This window comes from Macaca nemestrina, chromosome 6 (assembly GCF_043159975.1).
Source record: "Macaca nemestrina isolate mMacNem1 chromosome 6, mMacNem.hap1, whole genome shotgun sequence".
NCBI lineage: Eukaryota > Metazoa > Chordata > Mammalia > Primates > Cercopithecidae > Macaca > Macaca nemestrina.
Window position 1 is genome coordinate 143,798,518 of NC_092130.1, and position 25,535 is coordinate 143,824,052.

A 25,535-nucleotide genomic window follows, 5' to 3' on the forward strand; every position below is an offset into this window, starting at 1 on the left:
TCCAATGTGGGAGACAGAGTGAGACTCTGTCTCAGAAAATAATAATAATAAAAAAAAGGTTTTTCCCAACTGTTTCAACAGCAAGTGGATTACATCACATTCATCATTTATTCTGGAAGCAAATAAGTAGATGTATGAAGTAGAGTAGGCTAAAAATTCCCTAACTAAGAGAATAAAAAACATACCATCATCCAAACACGAAAGTTTGTTTCTTATTCACAAAAATCCAGGGTTAGTCTTCCTGATTGGCAGCCGGCTTTCCTTCATGTGGTTGATTTAGGAACCCAAGTTCTATTTTCTGGCACTACCATTCCCTAGGGCCTTTTGCTTTATCTTCAGCAGAGGGAGGAAGGAAAAGAAGAACACATTCACTCTCTTAAAAGCTACAGCCCTGACATGACACACTTTACTTCTACTTACATTCCTTTCAAGAGAATTTGGTTTTATGGCCATACCTCCCTTGCAAAGGAGGCTAAGCTGTATGGCCATACCTCCCTTGCAAAGGAGGCTGAGTCTAACCATTTGGCTACAGTCTTGGAAGGTATGAATATTGGTGGGCAGCAAGGGATCTGCCACAGTACACTTCCTGTGAAATCTGTTATGTTTAGTTGATGTCTGTTATGATGATGTTAGCCTATTATGATGGAAATCTTCATTTATACATTATTTTAGCAAACTTAGAAAGTCAGGTAGTAGGAGCCACTCTTTCAAATGTATGTTGATTTATCATAAATAAATTAAGACATCCTATTTTCTGCCCAAACTAGGTTGCTAGGATCCAACTTCAGATACAAGAGACACTACAAAGGCAGTATTCCCATCATTCTTCTGTACAGGATGCAGTGTCTCAGCTGGATTCTGAGCTGATGGACATAACTAAGGTAATAAAAAAGCAAGTTTTTATAGTCACCTAATAATGAGAAATTTTTGCTTTTTATTTTGCTTTTTGTTTCATGGGGAAAATTACCTTATCTCCACAAATAAGATAAGGCATCTTTGGCAGCTTGTCAGTAGGCTGACAGATCACCACTGTTTCATCTGACTCCTAGAAAAGTCTAAGCTACTCTTTCCAGGCCAGTAGCTACAAAGAACCTATCAACCTCACGAGAGCTGTGTTAAAACCAGCTTACTTCCAGCCTGGGCAACATGGCGAAACCTCATCTCTACAAAAAAACACCAAAAAAGGCTCGGCACTGTGGCTCACACCTGTAATCCAGCACTTTGGGTGGTTGAGGCGGGCAGATCACCTGAGGTCAGGAGTTTGAGACCACCTGGTCAACATGGGGGAAGTCCATCTCTACTAAAAATACAAAAATTAGCCAGGCGTGGTGGCATGTGCCTGTAATCCCAGCTACTTGGGAGGCTGAGGCAGGAGAATCATTTGAACCCGGGAGGCGGAGGTTGTAGTGAGCTGAGATCGCACCACTGCAGTCCAGAAGCCTGGGCGACAGAGCAAGACTCGGTTGAAAAAAAAAAATTAGCCTGTTGTGGTGGTATGCAGTTGTAGTTACAGCTACTCAGGAGACTGAGGTGGGAGGATTGATTGAGCCCAGGAGGCCCAGGTTGTTGTGAGTCTTGATGGTGCTACTGCATTCCACCCTGAGTGACAGAGTGAGACCCTGTCTCAAAAAGAAAAAAAGTAAAAAATAAAAATCATCTTATTTATGTCCTCACTTCTTGCCGTGGAAAAACTAACTTATCTTTGCTGAACTCTCTAAACCTCTTTCTCGCTCTGTAATTTTCTGAGCAGTTCCTTCTTCTTCATTTATTCTTAGACATAGTTCCAGGTACCCTGAAACACCTTGAGATTTGTCAGTATTCCTGTGATTCTTCAACCCATTGTTTATACAACACTAATTCCAAAATACCATTGCAGGGGGTTTGTGGGGAAGGTGGAGATGGCTAATGGGTACAAAAACAAAATAGAAAGAATGAATAAGACCTCTTTGATAGCACAATAGGGTGACTATAGTCAATAATAACTGTATATTTTAAAGTAGAAAATGTAATTGGATTATTTGTAACTCAAAGGATAAATGCTTGAGGAATAGATACCCCATTCTCCATGACATGCTTATTTCTCATTGCATGATTGTATCAGAACATCTCATGTACCCCATAAATACATACACCTACTGTGTACCCATAGAAATTTGAAAAAGTGGCTTTTAAAATTTTTAAATAAATAAATAGAATGTCGTTGCAACATCTTCTTCTCAGCCAAGAAAAAGCTCTATATGCTAAAATCTGTTTGAATGTATTTACCATACCCTTACCTTTTTTTTTTTTTTTTTTGAAACAGAGTCTTGCTGTATTGCCAGGCTGGAGTGCAAAGGCGTGATCTCGGCTGACTTCAACCTCCAACTGCCTTAGCCTCCTGAGTAGCTGGTACTACAGCCTTGCGTCACCACGCCCAGCTAATTATTTTTTTTGTATTTTAGTAAAGACCGGGTTTCACCATGATGGCCAGGATGGTCTCAATCTCCTGACCTCATGATCCGCCCGCCTCGGCCTCCCAAAGTGCTGGGATTACAGGCGTGAGTCACCATGCCTGGCCCATACCCTTACCTTTTTAAATATGGAGTTATAACCAGCTACATACATCATCACATCTTTATATCATATTTCAGAAACTTTACATAAAATCTTTGGATATTTTTTAATTTTCAAGGAGTGCTTCACTGTTAATCTCTAAATGTTGACCTCTAGTTGGATGTTTAATTTTGGGATTTTCTCTCACAGCTTTATGGGGAATTTGCTGACCCATTTAAACTTGCAGAGTGTAAACTTGCAATAATTCATTGTGCCGGTTATTCAGACCCTATATTGGTGCAGACACTTTGGCAAGATATCATAGAGAAAGGTAAGTGTTCAGTTATAGGTATGTTAGCATTATGTAGTGACTTGGTGGAGGAATGCAAGCTGCTAGTAACTAATATAATGCAAGCTGCTAGTGGCTCATGAAAATTGTACATACCTAAGGAGAGAGTAAGTGGAAGTCACATGGGTATGGTGGAGGATGATCGTACAGAGAATGACCCAAGTGAATATCTGGGAGAATACTCAGTGAAAAGATTGTTTAATTTATATTATTTGTGCTGCCTTATAAAGGATACTGAGACACTCACCTCAGAATCTAATAACCAAGTATAACCTATTAAGACGTGAGAGTATCTCAGACAATAACAAAAACACCAAATCTGTTAATCATATTAATGTGACTGTGTGTTCTAAAGTATTTTGAACCTTGAAAGAATTAAATAGCCAATGTAAACATTTCACATTAAAAATAATTTGGGTTTCAAATGATATGTCTTTTTGTTACAGAACTGAATGACAGTGTGACATTGAGCTCCTCGGATAGAATGCATGCTCTTAGTCTCAAGATTGTTCTGCTTGGCAAAATTTATGCTGGCACACCACGCTTCTTTCCTTTAGGTAAGCTGTGATCTTAGGTGCAGTCATGTATTTTTCTGTTCTGATGGTTTTCTTCATTGATATGGACAAATAATGATCTTTTGAGTAAAATAAAGAGTTTCTTTGTTGCTATTTAGTTCAGCAGTTTAATTCTACTTATCTGGAAAGATTTCCAAAGAATGGCAGAATTTGTTAATGAAGAGTTGAGTATGAAACTTTCTGTGACTAACTTTCCAAGTTTATATATCTATCTTAGGATTGTGCTGACTGACAAACTATGATTATATTGTTGGTAACCCTATACAAGTTTCTGAAGAGAAAAGAAAAACTTGGTTGATGTTATTGTGCATAGGTAATCTGTGATTGATTCAACTGTTCTTGTTTATGTTGAGGACATGTTTTTCTTTAAAATAGCAAATAATTATGTTAAAACTTAGTGTTTGAATCCCTTTCTTAACGAGATATGGTGGCTATAATTTTTATATAAGGTAGCTAATTATGAGCTATTTACCAACCTGCAAGTGTTCTCCTCAGTGATAAAACAATAGAAGCAACATAAATACATCCATAAAGTAGAATATTAAGTACTTTTGTGTTATTTGAAAATATTGAGAGATATGAAAATCCTCACAATATAACTTTTTTTTTCTTTTTTGAGACAGAGGCTTACTCTGTCGCCCAGGCTGGAGTGGAGTGATGCCATCTCGGTTCACTGCAACTTCCACCTTCCGGGTTCAAGCAGTTCTCCTGCCCAGCCTCCCAAGTAGCTGGGATTACAGGCGCCTGCCACCATGCCTGGCTAATTTTTTGTGTTTTTATTAGAGATGGGGTTTCCCCAGGTTGTCCAGGCTGGTCTCAAACTCCTGGCCTCAGGTGATCCGCTTGCCTTGGCCTCCCAAGGTGCTGGGATTACAGGCATTTACCACTATGCCCAGCCTGATTGTTTTTTCAAATGAGCATTCAAACTTATTTACAGACCATCTCTGACTTAGGGTCTATTCCCTCCAGACATAGTCAGAAATAAAATAATTTTATTCATACCCTTACTTCTTGTAGGTATAATATTGAAACGGTTCCCTTTCCCTACCATTTTATTGATCCTAAAAATAAAGAGAAATAAAAGAGCAAATACATACTTTATGTAAATGTTTATAAGTGTGTGAAACTGATACTTTTGATAGTTGTTTTAGAAAACACTGCATTGTGGGTGGGCATGGTGGCTCACAGGTGTAATCCTAGCACTTTGGGAGGCCGAAGTGGACGGATCGCTGGAGCCCAGGAGTTCAAGACCAGCCTGGGCGACATGGCAAAACCCTCTCTCTACAAAGAAAATACGAAAATTATCCAGGCATGGTGGCATGCACCTGTGGTTCCAGCTACTTGGGAGACTAGGGTGGGAGGATCACTTGAGCCTGGGAGGTGAAAATTGCAATGAGCTGAGAACGCACCACTGCACTCCAACCTCAGTGACACAGTGAGACCCCATTTCAATAAATAAATAACACTGTATTGTACATAGTTCTTTTTGAGGAATTTTCCTTTTAATTCAGAAGTAATCATGTGGGCTTTGCATGGTAGCTCACACCTGTAATCTCAACACTTTGGAGAGGCAAAGGCAGGATGATTGCTTGAAGCCAGGAGTTTGAGACCAGCCTGGGCATACCAAGACCCCGTCTCTACAGAAAAAATTAAGATTAGCTAGGCATGGTAACACATGCCTATAGTCCTAGCTAATCAGGCAGAGGCAGGAGGATTTCTATGTTTATTTATATATATATATATATATATATATATATATATTTCTTTTGATAGAGAGGGGATCTCATGATATTGCCCAAGCCAGTCTTGAATTAGCCACGCCTAGCTAATTTTTTTGTATTTTTAATAGAGACAGGGTTTCACCATGTTGGCCAGGCTGGTACTCCTGACTGAAGGTGATCTGCCCACCTTGACCTCCCAAAGTTCTGGGATACAAGCGTGAACCACCACGCCTGGCCATAAGTATAAATTTGGTTGTTACTGTTTATGATAAGACAGGCAGTTAAAAGTAAGAATGAGGCCACAGTTAGAACTATCAAATAAATCTAGGGGTGGGGCATTAAAAAACACATTTAATATTTCTGAAATCAGGATGCAGTTTCCCTTTTCTGAAAAGCTGTTAAATTGAGGAAACATATTTTTTCTTTTTTTTTTTTTTTTATTATACTTTAAGTTCTAGGGTACATGTGCATAACGTGCAGGTTTGTTACTTATGTATACTTGTGCGAGGAAACATATTTTTTAAAAGTACTGATACTAAAAAAAAATTATCAGCGAAGTCCTCTTCATTATTGGGATTGTGAATGGTCTCTGTTTTCTTCTTGTATCTTTCTGAATTTTCTAAGTTCTGTAATTTTAATTTTAGGACATTTTCGTCATCCCAAAAATAAACTCTGTACTCATTAGTTGTCACTTCCCATTCCTTCACACCCTCCAGCCCTAGGCAGCCACTAATCTACTTTAGATTTGCCTATTCTGGTATATATCTTACTTTTATTTAAAAAAAATTTTTTTTCCTTTTAAGCTGAGAGTGATGGTGCATACTTGTAGTCCCAGCTTACTTGGGAAGGTGAGGTGGGAGGATTGAGCTCAGGAGTTCAAGGTCAAGGCTATCATACACTGTAGTTGCTCCTATGAATAGCCACTATTTCTAGTCTGGGCAACATAGCAAAAAAAAAACCCCGCCCCCAAAAATTGCAATTGGATTTCAGAAGATATCCCCCTAGAAACTACTCAGTTATGAATAAGACCTACCTTTTAGTATCAAGAGCTAAAAATCCAAATTTCCAACCTTTTTTTTTTCTTCCCAGATTTTATTGTACAGTTTTTAGAACAGCAGGTTTGTTCTTTGAACTGGGATGTGGGCTTCGTAATACAGACAATGAATGAAATTGGAGTACCATTACCTAGACTACTAGAAGTTTATGATCAGTTGTTCAAATCACGGGTAAGGAAAATATTAAATAACATAAAATTATTTTCTTTAAAGTAACTTTGTAGATATAGAGTGGGGTATTTTGATTGTATTTTTGTATCTCATCACTTAGTCTAATTACACTTGGTTGAGTCTTGGAAATTATGCTTTAGACTTTTTAAACTGATAATGAGAGTTGCTTTCCTGTATATCATTATTAAAATGAAATATTATTTTTGAATATTAATGAACATATATGCTTTACTCTTGGTGGAAGAGGCTAAACTAAGGTGTGGGCTAAACTCATTACATTAAGAATCATCATTTGCTTTAAAAGAACAAGATTACATTGTATTTATTTACTATAACCTCATCTAAAATGTCAATGCTTAAAGATCCTTCTCACCCTGCTGAGCCTTATCAGACTATATGTTTTGTAATTTTTATGCTAAGGATAAAAGATCCAAATAAAAACTTTTCAAAGTAGATTGTGTCTTTTATAGTAGCATCATACAGTGTTTACAACATTAGCCTGTGATGGAGATGAGCAGGTAACTGTAGTATCTCCATCTTATATTGCAAAAAGACAAGAGCAGAGATGTTAAATAACCTGCTCAAGTCACATAGCTAGTAACTGGTGAAGCCAGACCTAGAATTAAGTTTCTGTTACTGCTAGTTTAATCTCTTTATTATGTCAGACTAAATCTGCATAGGTTCAAAGTGAAAGTGGTGTCACAACCCATAGAAAGAAAGATTTTTCTCTTACCTCAGATTCCTAAGCAGGACATTTACATGCTGTGCAAAGTAGATTGGTATATCAAATATTCGTCCTAAGTAATATCATAGTGTTGTTAATTAATAAGTTTTTAATGTTGTTTGAAATATTAACTATAATCAGATATATAATTTAGTAGCCATGTAATATTAAATGCTTTTTAATAGCAATAAGTTTTGCATGGACCCTGATGTCTACTTTAGTATAAATGATTTAAAGAATCAATTGACACAACTTGCCTCACATTTCATTACGTATATTTCTTCATAGGATCCATTCTGGAATAGAATGAAGAAGCCACTGCACCTTTTGGATTGTATACATGTATTATTGACAAGATATGTTGAGAATCCTAGCCAAGTTTTAAATTGTGAAAGGTACCTATGAATTAAATATTGGACTAGCAAAAGCTTTTAAATGCTTCTAATAAATACCTGGGTAAGAAATTTGAAGAGAAGATGGTAAGATATGGGAATTGTAAAGAAGTACAGGGAATTTAAACTCTTGTGTATATTAGCAATAACTGTTTGAATGATATTGATCACCATGTATGAAAAATAGGAGTTTTTTCCATTTTCAGTCCTTGTCCTAAATTCTTTCTACAGCTGAACATAAATAATTTATTCGTTTCTTCTGCTTTAGATTAGTGACCTAGGACCAAAACATTTCAATTATGTCTTTGCGATATTATTGGCCTTTTAAGGGATATTCTTTTGAAAAAGTATTAGCAGGAATCATCTCTTACTGCTTTCTTCTCATTGTAAAAATCTTCAAATGGAACCCACCTACCCCCTAAGTTTTCTTTTTTACTTTATTTCTTATTCACTTAATCACATGGTCTTTCCTCTTCTGTGAGAATTAAAGTTGCCAGAAGTTGGTGGGGAAGGAGTCCTTTAGGAGGAAATATTTGTAAATGTATAATTAATCATGTGTCTTTTTCTTTATAGGAGAAGATTTACAAATCTCTGCCTGGATGCTGTTTGTGGTTACCTTGTTGAGCTCCAGTCTATGAGCTCGTCAGTAGCAGTACAAGCCATCACTGGGAATTTTAAATCTCTTCAGGCTAAATTAGAACGGCTTCATTAATTACTGTGATATACTTTCATCCATTTTGTGATCTGTAAAATAAAAACTCAGCTGGGTCCAGATATCAGGTGTTCTAAATCTAAATGTAAGAACAATCTTAATGGAAGTATGTTTTTAATAAGTGGCTAACATCTACAAATAGTACCTTTTCTAAATGAATTCTTTTTTATTACTCTTTTGTTTTTTAGTAATTGAGTGAAAAAACAACAGAAATGAGATTATTTATTATTTTAACGTAAGGATTAAAAAAATTTAGACGCTGTTATTTTGAATTGTACTGCGGGCAGAAATTTCGAATTTATATTATTCATTTTCAAGTTAGTCCAAGGATATTGGCATTAAAACTCCACTAGGCAGCTGGGCACGGTGACTTACGCCTGTAATCCCAGCACTTTGGGAGGCCAAGGTGGGTGAATCACAAGGTCAAGAGTTTGAGACCAGCCTGGCCAACATGGTGAAAGCCCATCTCTACTAAAAATGCAAAAAAATTAGCCAGGCATGATGGCAGGTGCCTGTAATCCCAGCTACTCGGGAGGCTGAGGCAGGCGAATCACTTGAACCCAGGAGGCAGAGGTTGCACTGAGCCGAAATCTTGCCATTGCACTCCAGCCCAGGCAACAGTGCGAGACTCTGTCTCAAAAAATAAAAAACCTCCAAAGAGGCTAAGCAGATCCATTGCCATAATAGTGGATTCTAAAACTGTCCTTAAATAGGTAAATAACTGACTTTTTCAAAACATTTTTTAGGTGTTGGGTTCACCCTTGAAAGAACTGTCCTCCAACAACTAGTTTTGTCAGTTAAAGCCCTTGAGGATTGATATATATACCTGGTTGGTTGAGCAGGTGATAAAACTTGTAACTAATGTTGTGTCGTGAAAAGCTACACAGGGAGGTACTATTTTCCCTTAGTGTCTACTTGGCTCCTTGGCCTTGTGACTACTGATTCCATTAGAGTAGTGGTTCTCAAAGTATGTGCTCCAAACCAGAAGCATCAGCATCACTTAGGAATTTGTTAGAAATGCAGATTCTCGAGCCCCAACCCAGACCTACTGAATCAAAAACGTGGGGGATGAGGCCGCGCTTTCTGTGTTTTAACAAGTTCTCCAGGAGATTTTGGTGCATGTCAAATTTGAAAGCCACTGCAGTAAAGGATACTGCTGCCTTCTATAGTTTATGGATTGAACTCCCTACGTGGCTTCTCCTTCCCCATTCTCTGTGAATAACCACACACACGAGTTTTGCCCAAGGCACACTGTATAAAGCAAAACTGTTAGTATTGTACTTTTAAATTATTCTTTAACAAAATAGAATAACTAAACCAAATGCTTCAAAGTAATAGCAACAAGAGAGAAGAGTGGGAATAACCAGAGCTAACAAAACACTCTATTCCTTTTTTTTTTTTTTTTTTTTGGAGATAGAATCTCACCCTGTAGCCCACCCTGGAGTGCAGTGGTGCAATCCTGGCTCACTGCAGCCTCTGCCTCCCAGGTTCAAAGCAATTCGCCTGCCTCAGCCTCCCGAGTAGCTGGGATTGCAGGCATGCACCACCACACCCAGCTAGTTTTTGTATTCTTAGAGATGGGTTTCACCATGTTGGCCAGGCTGGTCTTGAACTCCTGATCTCAAGTGATCCGCCCACCTCAACCTCCCAAAGTGTTGGGATTACAGGCGTAAGCCACCGTGCCTGGCCTATTCCCTTCTTGTTTTATGCTACCACAAATAATTACCTTCTGTTTATTGTAAGCGGTACATGTCTTAACAATTTTTAGGATACATTTTGAATATATTTTTCCTTCTATTTTTGTCTTTTCCCAAGACCATAGGGTTGCCTTCTCTACATTTGTTCTCTTAGAATTCAGCTCCCTTTTCCCTATAATCTTCTAGTGTAGAATATTTAATAGAATGCCAGAATATCACTCAGTACTACTACCTCTTTTTTTTTTTTTTGAGACGGAGTCTCACTCTGTCACCCAGGCTGGAGTGCAGTGGCCAGATCTCAGCTCACTGCAAGCTCCACCTCCCGGGTTTACGTCATTCTCCTGCCACAGCGTCCTGAGTAGCTGGGACTACAGGCACCCGCCACCTTGCCCGGCTAGTTTTTTGTATTTTTTAGTAGAGACAGGGTTTCACCATGTTAGCCAGGATGGTCTCGATCTCCTGACCTCGTGATCCGCCCGTCTCGGCCTCCCAAAGTGCTGGGATTACAGGCTTGAGCCACCGCGCCCGGCCTCAACTTGTTAATTTCTTAAGTTTAGCTTTTTTTGAATATGTAAAGTGAATGTACGTGATACATTAATTTTATAAATTTAAAATTCTGTTATGTCTACTTAGAATGAAGGCCTTGTCTGAATGCTGTAATTTAGGTGTGACTCCGGTTCTGCTAGAGATAAGAACTTCATTTTTGTTTTAAGCACATTTACATACTAGCAATATGTTAAATATACTCCGCTCACAACACTGAAAGTACGTGTTTTAAAAGGGCTGTAGGCTTCCATGGCTAGATGGTCTGTTAGAGTCAGAAATCTGAACACTGTCCTTGTATTCACACAGCATGCTTTGAGAGGTTTTGGGAATTCCAGCCGCACAACAGATGCTTGCAATACCTTTTGGTGGGTAAGATTCCTAAAAGAGAAGAAATTAGATCCCCTCATTTTTACCCTCTGGAACAGTGTTTCTAAAACTTTCACATTCAGAACAATCAGCTGGATAGCCTGTTATGACAGATTCTTGAGTTCCATCTGCAGTGTCATGCTGATCCTGGCAGTCAGTGAATCAGAATTGGAGTAGCATTTATCCACTGTATTAGTATACTTTGTACTTGGTGTTTGTTCAACACATTGCTTTTTAAATTTTTTTTGTTTTTTGAAGACATGGGCTTGCCCTGGAGTGCAGTGGCATGATCTTGATTCACTGCAGACTCGAGCTCCTGGGCTTAACTCAGACCTCCCACCTCATCCTCTTAAATAGCTGGGACTACAGGCACATGTCACTACACCCTGCTAGTGTGTGTGTGTGTGTGTGTGTGTGTGAGAGAGAGAGAGAGAGACAGAGAGAGAGAGAGTTTCGCTCTTGTTGCCCAGGCTGGAGTGCAATGGCACGATCTTGGCTCACCACAACCTCCACTTCCTGGATTCAAGCAAATCTCCTGCCTCAGCCTCTTGAGTAGCTGAGATTACAGGCATGCGCCACCATGCCTGGCTAATTTTTTTTTTTTGTATTTTTAGTAGAGACGGGGTTTCTCCATGTTGGTCAGGCTGGTCTCGAACTCCCAACCTCAGGTGATCCACCCACCTCGGCCTCCCAAAGTGTTGGGATTACAGGCCTGAGCCACCACGCCCAGGCCCCCTCCCGCCCCCCATCCCACCTTTTTTTTTTTTGTAGCCAAAAGGTCTCACTCTCTTGCCCAGGCTGCTCTCAAAACTCCTGGCCTTAAGAGATTCCCCTGCCTCAGTCTCCCAGAGTGCTGGGGTTACAGGCATGAGCCACCACGCCTGTTCATTATTTCTTTACAGTGACTATTATATATAGGCAATGTATAATTGGTAGAACATAGTCTATGAAGCAGTGCATTAATTGTGGGCAGTGAAGAATCATTGAAGTTGTAAAATTTGTATTTTAAGTAGATCATTGTAGTATGGCAAAATGGTTAGGAAAGAGACAGCTGTTTTGACTAACTGTTCACGGTATTAGGGATACTGACTGTGATGTACATACACGTTCAGTGTTTTTTTAGGCGTACCTGACTTACTCATTGAACACTTACCCACTAATCTCAAAAGTATTCCTCAGGATAGTCTCCACTGCTATCATTTTTCCTCCTATTCATGAGACAGAAAAATTATGACCATGGTACAGAGTTGTATCAAGGAAATGAAGAACTAGAACACTGAATTGAAAGGTTTTAAAAGGGTTCATAATTTCTTTTCATTTTCTATTAATGTCTTCATTTAAATTCTCTTAATAATAAAACCCTTTTTTCTAATATTTTAAGTCCTCCATTAAATCATTGAAACTCTTCTGAGCTTCATTTTCCTCATATATAAATGAGATTGAAGCCAAATAATAAAACTTTTAAAAATAAATCAAGGGCCAGGTGCAGTGGCTTACACCTGTAATCCCAGAACTTTGGGAGGCCGAGGCAGGTAGATCACCTGAGGTCAGGAGTTTGAGACCAGCCTGACCAACATGGTGAAACCCCGTCTCTACTAAAAAGACAAAAAAGTTCGCTGGGCGTGGTGGTGGGCGCCTGTAGTCCCAGCTACTTGGGAGACTGATGCATGAGAATCACTTGAACCTTGGGAGACGGAGGTGCAGTGAGCTGAGATCCCACACCAGGCTGAGATCTGCACTCCAGCCTGGGCGACAGAGCAAGACTTGGTCTCAAAAACAAAACAAAATCAATTTACCATGTGGGATCTGGGATCCCCATATATATTTTCAACCCACATTTGAAATGACCCCCTAAAGCACTTCTGTCAAAACAACCAAACCCGAACTCATCCCTCTGTCTCTGCCCTCTACCCACTCTTGTTCTTCCTTGTTTTCTACATCTTTATTATCGTCTCAAATCAAAATATGAAAATCATTCAATTTTCTTCCCTTCAAAACCAGTTTTTAAGCAAGTCTACTGATATCCCCTGTATCTGCCCAATTGTCTCATTACTTTAGGCTTTCAGGGTTGATTAAAGTTACCCTGTTTGACTTGGATGCTTAAAACAGGTCAAAATGGTCTTCCTGCCTCTACTTTGACCCCTCCTTCATCTCTGTTTCCACACCAAGGACAGAGTGATCTTTTTAAAATCTAAATTTAGCCCTTGAGACGAAGCTTGAGCTTGAGGTATGCAGGGCTGGAGACACTGCAGACCTTCAACCCAGAGCAGTGTGAGGTGGTGAGCAGAAAAATGGAAAGGAAACAATAGAATAAAAAAGCTGGGGCTGGGCACGGTGGCTCACGCCTGTAATCCAGCACTTTGGGAGGCCGAGGCGGGCAGATGACCTGAGGTTGGGAATTCGAGACCAGTCTGATCAACATGGAGAAACCCTTTCTCTACTAAAAATACAAAAATGAGCTGGGTGTGGTGGCACATGCCTGTAATCCCAGCTACTCAGGAGGCTGAGGCAGGAGAATCGCTTGAACTTGGGAGACGGAGGTTGTGGTGAGCTGAAATGGCGCCACTACTCCAGCCTGGGCAACATGAGTGAAACTCCATCTCCAAAAAAAAAGTTGAGGCAGAGCCTGAAGAATTTGTAGTGGAAAAAGCACTGGGTCAATGTGCAGTGAATGGCAAGGTAGAGCATTTCCTGATGTGGAAGGGATTTATAGGTGCTGAAAGTACTTGGGAACCTGAAGAAACTAGCTTGTCCAGAGTTACTTGAAACATTTAATTCTCAAAAAAGCTGTTAAAAAGATGGTACAAGAAGAAAATATTTACCTGACAATTGGATGACATTAAAATCAAAGAAGGAAAGAGATGCTGCAGACAAACCAAGAGACTTGATCCTGAAAAAAATAATTGGCTGTGCAGACAGCGGTGGAGAATTGATACTCATGAAATGGAAAATTCAGATAAAGCAGACTTGGTGTTAGCAAAAGAAGAAAATATGAAATGTATATAAAACTGGGCTCTTGCTTTTTGCTTTACTAATGTGAAGAAATAATTGCATTCTAATAAAAATCAAGTTTGATATGTTCATTTTGAAAGTAGTTCGGGTTATGGCTGGGCACTGTGGCTCACGTCTGTAATCCCAGCACTTCGGGAGGCCAAGGTGGATCACCTGAGGTGGGGAGTTCAAGACCAGTCTGACCAACATGGAGAAACCCCATCTCTACTAAAAATACAAAATTAGCCAGGTGTGGTGGCGCATGCCTGTAATCCCAGCTACTTGGGAGGCTGAGGCAGGAGAATTGCTTGAACCCAGGAGGCGGAAGTTGCGGTGAGGCAAGATTGTGCCATTGCACTCCAACCTGGGCAACAAGAGCGAAACTTGGTCTCAAAAAAAAAAGGAAGAAAGAAAGTAGTTTGGGTTAATGACCCACCTCATCAACATGGTGAAACCCCATCTCTACTAAACAATACAAAAATTAGGCCAGGCACAGTGGCTCACGCCTGTAATCCCAGCACTTTGGAAGACTGAAGTGGGCAGATCACCTGAGGTCAGGAGTTCAAGACCAGCCTGGCCAACATAGTGAAACCTCGTCTCTACTGAAAAATATAAAATTAGCCAGGTGTGAGGGCAGGCGCCTGTAATCCCAGCTACTCAGGAGGCTGAGGCAGGAGAATCGCTTGAACAAAGGAAATGGAATTTACAGTGACCCAAGATGATGCCACTGCACTCCAGCCCGGTGACACAGCGAGACTCCGTCTTGGGAAGGAAAAAAAAAATTAGCTGGGCATGGTAGCACATACCTATAATCCAGTTACTTGGGAGGCTGGCGCAAGAGAATAGCTTGAACCCAAGAGGCAGTGGTTACCGTGAGCTGAGATCATGCCACTGCACTCCAGTCTGGGCGACAGATTGAGACCCTGACTCAAACAAAAATAAATAAAAGTAGTTTGGGGCGAGTCATTGGGATTTTGTTTTGTTTGCATCAATAGCACTGGTTGCCTTCAACAAATGAAAGCTTTCTGTGGTTGCTTCCCTTATCAGAAAAGAATATTTGGTACGATGGTATATTATTTCCTCGGCATTAGAGAACAGCTTTTCTAAATGTCGGGGGAAATTTCCATAGTCATTACTCAATTAGAACTTGTTATATACTTAAGAACCATTGTGGTTTGTGTGTGTGTGTGTATACATAAGATGGATATATAAACATTTTTCTTTTTTTTTTTTTTTTTTCTTTTTTTTTGAGACAAAGTCTTGCTCTTGTCCCCTAGGCTGGAGTGCAGTGGTGCGATCTCGGCTCACTGCAACCTCCGCCTCAGCTCCCTGTTGCTGGGATTACAGGCGCCCACCACAACACCTGGCTAATTTTTGTATTTTTAGTAGAGACGGGGTTTCACCATGTTAGCCAAGCTGGTCTTGAACTGCTGACCTCAGGTGATCCGCCTACCTCGGCCTCCCAAAGTGCTGGGATTACAGGCATGAGCCACCGTGCCCGGCCTTTTTTTGTTGTTTTGAACCGTTCACCAAAACAAAAAATCATGAGTAAGCCCATATTTCTGAGATGCCATCATTTAGAGGATTCTAAGAAATAAATCACTTCATGTTAAATTGAAAATTTTCCTGAAGTCATGACATTAAATAGATAATTCTTTAATTAATTGCATAATTTAAATTGGATATTTTTATTTATTTATTTATTTATTTATTTATTTATTTTGAGATGGAGTCTCGCTGTTTTCACCCAGGCTGGAGTGCAGTGGCATGATCCTGGCTCACTGTAATCTCCACCTCCTAGGTTCAAGTGATTCTCCTGCCTCAGCCTCCTGAGTAGCGGGGACTACAGGCATGTGCCACCACACCCGGCTAATTTTTGTATTTTTAGTAGAGATGGGGTTTCACCATGTTGACCAGGCTGGTCTTAAACTGTTGACCTCAGGTGATCCTCCCACCTCAGCCTCCCAAAGTGCTTTGATTACAGGCATGAGCCACCGTGCCCAGCTGAACTGGATATTTTAAAAGCACCTGATATGGTTTGGCTGTGTCCCCACTCAAATCTCATCTTGAATTCCCATGTGTTGTGGGAGGGACCCAGTGGGAGGTAATTGAATCATGGGGGCAAGTCTTTCCTGTGCTGTTCTCATAATAGTAAATAAATCTCCTGAGATCCAATGGTTTTATAAAGAGAAGTTCCCCTGCACAAACTCCTTCTTTGCTGCCATCCATGTAAGGCGTGACTTGTTCCTCCTTGCCTTCCACCATGATTAAGAGGCCTCCCCAGCCACATGTAACTGTAAGTCCATTAGACCTTTTTCCTGTATAAATTACCCCGTCTCGGGTATTCTTTTTTATTTAATTTTTTTTTTTTTTTTTTTGAGATGCTCTGTCCCCCAGAGTATGATCTTGGCTCACTGCACCCTCTGCCTCCCGGGTTCAAGCAATTATCCTGCCTCAGCCTCCTGAGTAGTTGGCACTACAGGCCCCCACCAGCACGCCCGGCTAATTTTTGTATCTTTAGTAGAGACAGGGGAGGGGGTTTCACCATGTTAGCCAGGCTGGTCTCAAACTCCTGACCTTGTGATCCATCTGCCTTGGCCTCCCAAAGTGCTGGGATTACAGGCGTGAGCCAGGGTATGTCTTAGCAGCAGCATGAAAATGGACTAATATAGTAAGTTAGTACCAGTAGAGTGGGGCGTTACTGAAAAGATATCTGAAAATGTGGAAGCACCTTTGGAACTAGGTAACAGGCAGAGTTTGGAACAGTTTGGAGGGCTCAGAAGAAGACAGATACCCTAAATCATCTCTCTCAAGTTCAAGGTTCCACAAATTTCAAGGGCAGGGGCAAAATGCCACCAGTCTCCTCACTAAAACATAACAAGAGTAATCTTTGTCATCTTTGCTCCAGTTCCCAAAAAGTTCCTCATTTACATCTGAAACTAGGTCAGTCTGGACCTTATTGTCCATATTGCTGTCATTATTTTGGGCAAAGCCATTCAACACGTCTCTAAGTAGCTCCTAACTTTCCCACATTTTCTGAGGAGAAATTCAAGCTGGCTGCAGAAATTTGGATAAGTAACGAGGAGATGAATGTTAATCACATGTCTCCAGGGCATGTCAGAGGGCTTCACGGCAGCCCCTCCCATCACAGGCCCAGAGGCCTAGGAGGAAAAAAATTGTTTCATGGGCCCAGCCCAGGGTTCCCATGCTGTATGCAGTCTAGGGAGTTGGTGCCCTGCGTCCCGGCCGCTCCACCCATGGTGAAGAGGGGCCAAAGTACACCATGGGCTGTGGCTTCAGAGGGTACAAGCCCCAAGCCTTGGTAGCTTCCACATGCTGTTGAGCCTGCAGGTGCACAGAAGTCAAGAATTGAAGTTTGGAAACCTTTGCCTAGATTTCAGAAGTTGTATGGAAATGCCTGGATGCCCAGGCAGAAGTTTGCTGTGGGGGCGGGGCCCTCATGGAGACTCTCTGCTAGGTACAGTGCAGAAGGGAAATGTGGAGTCACAGCCCCCACATAAAGACCCTACTGGAGCACTGCCTAGTGGAGCTGTGAGAAGAGGGCCACTGTCCTCCAGACCTCAGAATGGTAGATCCACTGACAGCTTGCACTGTGCACCTGGTAAAGCCATAGACACTCAATGCCAGCCCATGAAGGCAGCCAGGAGGGAAGCTGTACCTTGCAGAGCCACAGGTGAAGCTGTTCAAGACCATGGGAACTCACCTCTTGCATCAATGTTACCTGGATGTGAGACATGAAGTCAAAGGAGATAATTTTGGAGCTTTAAGATTTGACTGCCTGTTCAGGCGTGGAGGCTCATGCCTGTAATCCCAGCACTTTGGGAGGCAGAGGTGGGTGGATCACTTGAGGTCAGGAGTTTGAGACCACAGTGGCCAGCATGGTGAAACCCTTTCTCTACTAAAAATACAAAAAATTAACTGGGCGTGGTGGTGGGTGCCTCTAACCCCAGCTGCTTGGGAGGTTGAGGCAGTAGAATCGCTTGAACCTGGCAGGTGGAAGTTGCAGTGAGCCAAGATCGCCCACTGCATTCTAGGCAGAGTGAGACTGTCTAAAAAAAAAAAAAAAAAAAAAAAAAAAGATTTGACTGCCCTGCTTGATTTTGACTGGATGGGGCCTGTAGTACCTTTGTTTTGGCCAGTTTCTCCCATTTGGGATCTGTATTTACCCAATGCTTGTACCCCCATTGTATCTAGGAAGTAAGTAACTTGCTTTTGATTTTACAGGCTCATAGGTGGAAGGGACTTACCTTGTCTCAGGCAAGACTTTGGACTGTGGACTTTTGAGTTAATGCTGAAATGAGTCAAGACTTTGGGGGACTGTTGGGAAGGCATGATTGGTTTTGAAATGTGAGGACATAAGATTTGGGAGGAGCCAGAGGTGGAATGATACGGTTTGGCTGTGTCCCCACCCAATTCTCATCTTGAATTCCCATGTGTTGTGGGAGGGCCCCAGTGTGAGGTAATTGAATCATAGGGGCAAGTCTTTCCTGTGCTGTTCTTGTGATAGTAAATAAGTCTCATGAGATGTGATGGTTTTATAAAGAGGAGCTCCCCTGCACAAGCTCTCTCTTTGCCTTCTGCCATCCTTGTATGATGTGACTTGCTCCTCCTTGCCATCCACCATGATTGCGAGGCCTCCCCAGCCACTTGGAACTGCAAGTCCATTAAACCTCTTTCTTTTGTAAATTGCCCCATCTCGGGTATGTCTTTATCGCAGTGTGAGTATGGACTAATACAGCACCTAGTCAGAATCTATATCTATACATGTAGTCATAAACATAACGGTTTGTTTACAAAATTCCTGAAAGGAAAAACTATCACTGCCAACAACCTCCCCACCCAGAAGAGGAAACTAGACAAAGCCTGGTGTGTTTTAAACAAGACTAAAATGGACATGTAAAGATTCATCTGGTGAACCTTTTCTTTACAAAAAGTTGAAATCCCTGTGCTATGTTGATTCAATGGTCATGATTCATGGAATATCTGAGGCTCGGTTCATGGAAACCTAATCAGATGGTTAGAGATGGTTGTAGTTTAGGACCTGGAAGAACAAGGCTTTTATCTTAAACTATTGATCTGGATGTTTTTTCTTTATCCCTGCTCATTCCTTACAGTCTTTTCAATATTCGTTTTACTGGTTCACCAGAAGCCAGGAAAAATAAGTTTGTAGTAGTCAGAGTGTTATTCCAATTGTATATTGTTTATTGTGAATACTGGTGAACAGTGGTCAAGAAGTAGTTTTATATTCCTTTTATTTTTTATTTTTTATTTTTTGTTTTTATTTTTTGAGACAGAATCTCGCTCTGTCGCCCAGGCTGGAGTACAATGGCACGATCTCAGCTCACTGCAAGCTCTGCCTCCTGGTTCACGCCATTCTCCTGCCTCAGCCTCCCAAGTAACTGGGATTACAGGCACCCGCCACCACACCCAGCTAATTTTTTGTATTTTCAGTAGAGACAGGGTTTCACCATGTTAGCCAGGATGGTCTCGATCTCCTGACCTTGTGATCCACCTGCCTCGGCCTCCCAAAGTGCTGGGATTACAGGCATGAGCCACCGTGCCCCACCTATATTCCTTTTAAAAATGTAGCCAGGTATGGTGTCTCATGCCTGTAATCCCAGCACTTTGGGAGGCCAAGGTGGGTGAATCATTAGGTCAGGAGTTCAAGACCAGCTTGACCAAAATGATGAAACCCGTCTCTACTAAAAAACACAAAAATTAGCCAGCCGTGGTGGTGGGCACCTGTAATCCCAGCTACTCGGGAGGCTGAGGCAGGAGAATCGCTTGAACCTGGGAGGCGGAGTTTGCACTGAGCCGAGATCGTGCCACTGCACTCCAGCTTGGGTGACAGAGCGAGACTCTGTCTTAAAAAAAAAATGTAACTTGAAATATACTCCTACCTTTTTCCTCAAGAAATTACAGATTCCTAGTGTGGCTTATAAGCACTGTATTGTAGTTGAGCAAAAATAAAAATAATAAAAGTCTCATGTTAGTTTTAGCAAAAGAATAAATTATTGGCCCTCAAAACTAAAATGTCCACGTATAGGCAACTTCCACCTGACTACATCCCCAGCCTCAATATTTTCAGGGCTTTCTCTAGCTCAGTTCCTCTCTTTTCATATCACTCTCCTCTTGCAAGTTGTCTACCCATGACTCCTGGAAGAGTGTGGGCAGTGTTACATCCTGTTAGCTGTAACCTGGAGATACAGTTAACAGAAAAGTCCTAGGAAGGGCTCTGATCAATGAGTCCAGCTTGAGTCATGGACTAGTCTTGGGGCATAGTGGTACAAGATCATCATGCAAACCATATGAAAAGGGAAAGAAATGCTTTCCTAAAGGATTGGATGCTGGGCATACATACAATCTCAGCTATGCCCATCAGATGTAGTAGGCACCTCAGTCCACCTGCATTGCATACCATTCATTTACTGTGCTTTGATGAAAACTATAAGCTTACAGATCCAGGAAACTCAATGAACCCAGAGCAGAATAGACAGAAACACTACAGACACATCATAATCAAACTCTTGGCAACCTAGGAATAAAAGGGAACTTAGCCTGATAAACGACACCTGTGGAAAACATTCAGCTAAAATCACACTTCATGGTGAAAGAGTAAATGTCTCAAATATGCTAAAAAGGAATGTCTCTGTTCACCACTTCTATTCAATATGGTATTGAAGGTCCTGACCAGTACAATACGGCAAACAAGAAAGGTAACGTAAGACATACGGTTTAGAAAAGCTTAAGTAAATGTGTCTTTTTTTTTTTCTTTTTTTGAGATGGAGTATCGCTCTATCACCCAGGCTGGAGTACAGTGGCATGATCTCGGCTCACTGCAACCTCTGCCTCCTGGGTTCAAGCAATTCTCCTGCCTCAGCCTCCTGAGTAGCTGGGACTACAGGTGCATGCCACCATGCCCAGCTGGTTTTTTGTATTTTGAGTAGAGACAGGGTTTCACCATGTTAGCCAGGATGGTCTCGAACTCCTGACGTCATGATCTGGCTGCCTCGGCCTCTCAAAGTGCTGGGATTACAGACGTGAGCCACTGCGCCCAGCCAGTAAATGTGTCTTCATTGACAGACTTGATTGTCTATGTAGAAAATCCTATAGAATATACAGAAAATACTAGAACCAGTAACCAGAACTACTAGGACAAAGTTTAGCAATGTCACAGGATATAAGGTCAATGTACAAAAATCAATTATAATTCTATATACCAGCAACAATTAATAAAAATTTATAAAGTAATGATTTAAAGTGGCATCAAGGTCCAGGCATGATGGCTCACTCCTGTAATCCCAGCATGTTGGGAGGCTGAGGTGGGTAGATCACCTGAGGTCAGGAGTTGGAGACCAGGCTGGCCAACAGGGTGAAACCCCATCTCTACTAAAAATACAAAATTAGCCAGGCGTGGTGGCGCGCCTGTAATTCCAACTACTCAAAAGGCTGAGGAGAATCACTTGAAACTGGGAGGCAGAGGTTGCAGTGAGCCGAGATCGGGCCATTGCACTCCAGCCTGGGCAACAGGAGCAAAACTCTGTCTCAAGAAATGTGTGTGTATATATATATATTTTTTTTTCATAAAAAATAAAGTAGCATGAAGGCCAGGTACAGTTGTTTATGCCTGTAACCCCAGCACTTTGGGAGGCTAAGGTGAAAGGATTGTTTGAGCTCAGGAGTGCGAGACCAGCTTGGGCAATATAGGAGACCCCATCTCTACAAAATTTTTTAAAAGTTACCTGGATGTGGTGGCATGCACCTGTAGTTCCAGCTACCTGCAAGGCTGAGGTGGGAGGATCAACACTTGAGCTCAGGAAGCAGAGATTGCAGTGATCCACGATCATGCCACTGCACTCCAGACCGGGCAAGAGTAAGACCCTGTCTCAAAATAAATAAATAAATATTAAGTATCATAAGGCTGGGCACGGTGGCTCACATCTGTAATCCCAGCACTTTGGGAGGCTGAGGCAGGTGGATCACCTGAGGTCAGAAATTCGAGAACAGCCTGGCCAACATGGCGAAACCCCATCTCTACTAAAAACACAAAAATTAGCTGGACGTGGTGGTGTGTGCCTGTAATCCCAGCTACTAGGGAGACTGAGGCAGGAGAATCAGGAGAATCACTTGAACCCGGGAGGCGGAGGTTGCAGTGAGCCGAGATCGTGCCATTGCACTCCAGCCTGGACGACAGAGCAAGACTACATCTCAAAATAAAAATAAAAATAAGTATCATTTAAAAATCGGCCGGGCGCGGTGGCTCAAGCCTGTAATCCCAGCACTTTGGGAGGCCGAGACGGACGGATCACGAGGTCAGGAGATCGAGACCATCCTGGCCAACACGGTGAAACCCTGTCTCTACTAAAAAATACAAAAAAAACTAGCCAGGCATGGTGGTAGGCGCCTGTAGTCCCAGCTACTCGGGAGGCTGAGGCAAGAGAATGGCGTGAACCCGGGAGGCGGAGCTTGCAGTGAGCTGAGATCCAGCCACTGCGCTCCAGCCTGGGCGACAGAGCGAGACTCGGTCTCAAAAAAAAAAAAAAAAAAAAATCATAGCCGGGCACGGTGGCTTACTCCTGTAATCCTAGCACTTTGGGATGCCAAGGAGTGTGAATCGCGAGGTCAGGAGTTCAAGACCAGCCTGGCCAAGATGGTGAAACCTTGCCTCTACTAAAAATACAAAACATTAGCCGGGCACGGTGGCAGGCGCCTGTAATTCCAGCTACTCAGGAGGCTGAGGCAGAGAATTACTTGAACCCGGGAGGCAGATGTTGCAGTGAACCGAGATCGCACCATTGCACTCCAGCCTGGGCGACCAAGCAAGACTCCATCTCAAAAAAAAAAAAAAAATCATACAATAAGCCACCTGCAGTGGCTCACGGCTGTAATCCCAGCACCTTGTGAGGCAAAGGTGGGTGGATAGCTTGAGTCCAGGAGTTTGAGACCAGCCTGGGCAACATGGTAAAACCCTGTCTCTCTAAAAAATTCAAAAAAAATTACTAGGAGTGGTGGCACATGCCTATAGTCCCAGCTACTCAGGAGGCTGAGGTGGGAGGATTACCTAAGCCCAGGAGGTCAAGGCTGTAGTGAGCTATGATCACACCACTGGGTGACAGACTCTGTCTCAATAAAATGTAAAAAAGAAAAAAATCATAAAATATGAATAATTCCAACAAAACATGTGTAAGATGTACATACTGAAAAGTACAAGAGAGTGCGGGAAAAAATAAACCCCAAATGAGAAATAATACTGCGGGGCTGGGCGCAGTGGCTCACGCCTGTAATCCCAACACTTTGGGAGGCCAAGGCAGGCAGACCACGAGGTCAGGAGATCGAGACCATCCTGGCCAACATGGTGAAAATTCGTCTCTACTAAAATACAAAAAATTAGGTGGGCGTGGTGGTGCACACCTGTAGTCCCAGCTACTCAGGAGGCTGAGGCGGGGGAATCGCTTGAACCCAGGAGGCGGACATTGTAGTGAGCTGAGATCACTAAAAATACAAAAATTAGCTGTGCATGGTGGCATGTGCCTGTAATCCCAGCTACTCGGGAGGCTGAGGTAGGAGAATAGCTGCAGTGAGTGGAACTCACTCCACTGCACTCCAGCCTGGGCAAAAGTGCTAGACTCAGTCTCAAAAATAATTATAATACATAATATATTTATAATAATCTTACAATTCAATAAGGAGACAGCCTCTACCCTTCCAAAAAAATGGGCAAAAGATCTGGCTACTTTGCCCAAGAAGATACACGGATGGCAATAAGCACTGGAGAAAATGCTCAACATCGTTACTCAGTAGAGAAAGGCAAATTGAAACTTTAATAAGATGTGTCACTACACATCCACAAGAATTACTCATATTAAAAAGAATGGCCATTTCTAGCAGTGGCAAGGATGTGAAGTAACTGGAACTTGTATGTTGTTAGTTTGAATACAAAATAATAGTACAGCCAATTTGGAGAATGGTTTAGGTCCAACGCAGTGGCTCACACCTGTAATCCCAGCTACTCGGGAGGCTGAGGCAGGAGAATTACTTGAACCAGGAAGGTGGAAATTGCAGTGAGCTGAGATCACACCATTGCACTCTAGCTTGGGCAACAAGAGTGGAACTTCATCTCAAAAAACAACAAAAAACCAAAAAAAAAAAGAAGGAAAAAAAACAGTTTGGCAGTTTCTTTTAAAGTTAACCATGTATTCATGTAACTCAGAAATCCCTAGTAATTTGTTACTAGATAGTTACTCAAGAGAAGTAAAAACCTATGTCCACAGAAAAGCTTGCACAATAACGTTCAGAGCAGCTTCACTCATACTAGCCCAAAACTGGAAACAATAACAATTTCCATAATTAGATGAATAAATAACAAACTGTGGTGTATTCATGCAATGGACAACCATGGCACAATAAGCAACAATATGTTAAGTGAAATAATTAAGTAACAAAAGAGTATCTGCACTATGACTCCATTTACCCACATTTCAAACAGAGCAAAAATAATAATAATAACCCTGCCCTGTATTGTTTAGATATGTATACATAATTGGCAAAAACCATAGAGAAACCAAAGATATCATAAAATTTGGTCTAACGGGCCAGGTACAGTGGCTCATGTCTGTAATCCCAGCAATTTGGGAGGCCACAGCAGGAGGATCACTTGAGCCTACCAGTTTGAGACTAGTCCTGGGCAACACAGCCTGGGCCTCATATTTATTTAAAAAAAAAAAAAAAAATTAGCCACTTAGTGGTGTCCCAGCAACTTGGGAGGCTAAGGTGGGAGGATCACTTGAGCCAGGGAGGTCAAGGCTGCAATGACCTATGATGACACCACTGCATTTCATCTTTGCTGACAGAGTGAGATTGTGTCAAAAAAAAAAAAAAAAAAAAGGTCTAATGCTTACCTCCAAGGAGCACAATGAGCTTCTAGAAAGCTAGCAATCTTCTCTCTCTTGACCTCGGTGGTATTTTCATAGATGTTTAGTCCATATTTTATTAACTTTACATATATATTTTATATATACTTCTGTGCATATACATTTTACTATTAAAATGTAGACATAAAAAATAAACACTATTTGATTGAATTATTATGAATACTTAATGTCTAATATTTAAATGCTACAGCATTTAAACATAATCTTTTTTTTTTTTTTTTTTTGAGACTGAGTTTCACTCTTTGTTTCCCAGGCTGGAGTGCAGTGGCATGATCTTGGCAAGAGATCGAGACCATCCTGGCCAACATGGTGAAACCCAGTCTCTACTAAAAATAAAAAAAATTAGCTGGGCATGGTAGTGGATGCCTGTAGTCCCAGCTACTCAGGAGGCTGAGGCAGGAGAATCGCTTGAACATGAGAGGCGGAGGTTGCAGTGAGCCAAGATTGTGCCATTGTACTCTAGCCTGGCAACAGAGTGAGACTCCATCTCAAAAAAAAAAAAAAAGAATTTTTATTTTACATTTATTGAAAGAGTTATTTAGATTATTATGATAGATTTTTATCATATTATTGTTATACATTCATACAAAGAAAATAGAAACTAAATAAATTAGTTAAGGTATACTAAAAATAATTTTATATTGATAGACCAATTCTTCTAAACCATTTTCGAATTCAGATATTGATGTCTGTTTTCTAACACGATATTGATGGGAAAGACTATGCAATGACCTTGAGTGCACCATGCCCTT

The 25,535-nt window shown here is 41.4% G+C and overlaps 1 protein-coding gene across 3 annotated transcripts in view; it reads left to right on the forward strand.

The window, feature by feature from the left end:
* LOC105473090 (nucleoporin 155) overlaps window positions 1-8,291 on the forward strand; it is a 77,544-nt gene extending 69,253 nt beyond the window's left edge. For all 3 annotated transcript variants that reach the window (XM_011726719.3, XM_011726720.2, XM_071098999.1), the window contains 6 exons: window positions 768-881; window positions 2,743-2,863; window positions 3,328-3,438; window positions 6,267-6,403; window positions 7,416-7,522; window positions 8,093-8,291. In XM_011726719.3, coding sequence (XP_011725021.3) covers window positions 768-881; window positions 2,743-2,863; window positions 3,328-3,438; window positions 6,267-6,403; window positions 7,416-7,522; window positions 8,093-8,231 — 729 coding nt within the window. In that variant the 3' untranslated portion in view covers window positions 8,232-8,291. The remainder of the gene's footprint in view (window positions 1-767; window positions 882-2,742; window positions 2,864-3,327; window positions 3,439-6,266; window positions 6,404-7,415; window positions 7,523-8,092) is intronic.
* The last annotated feature ends 17,244 nt before the right edge of the window (window positions 8,292-25,535 follow it).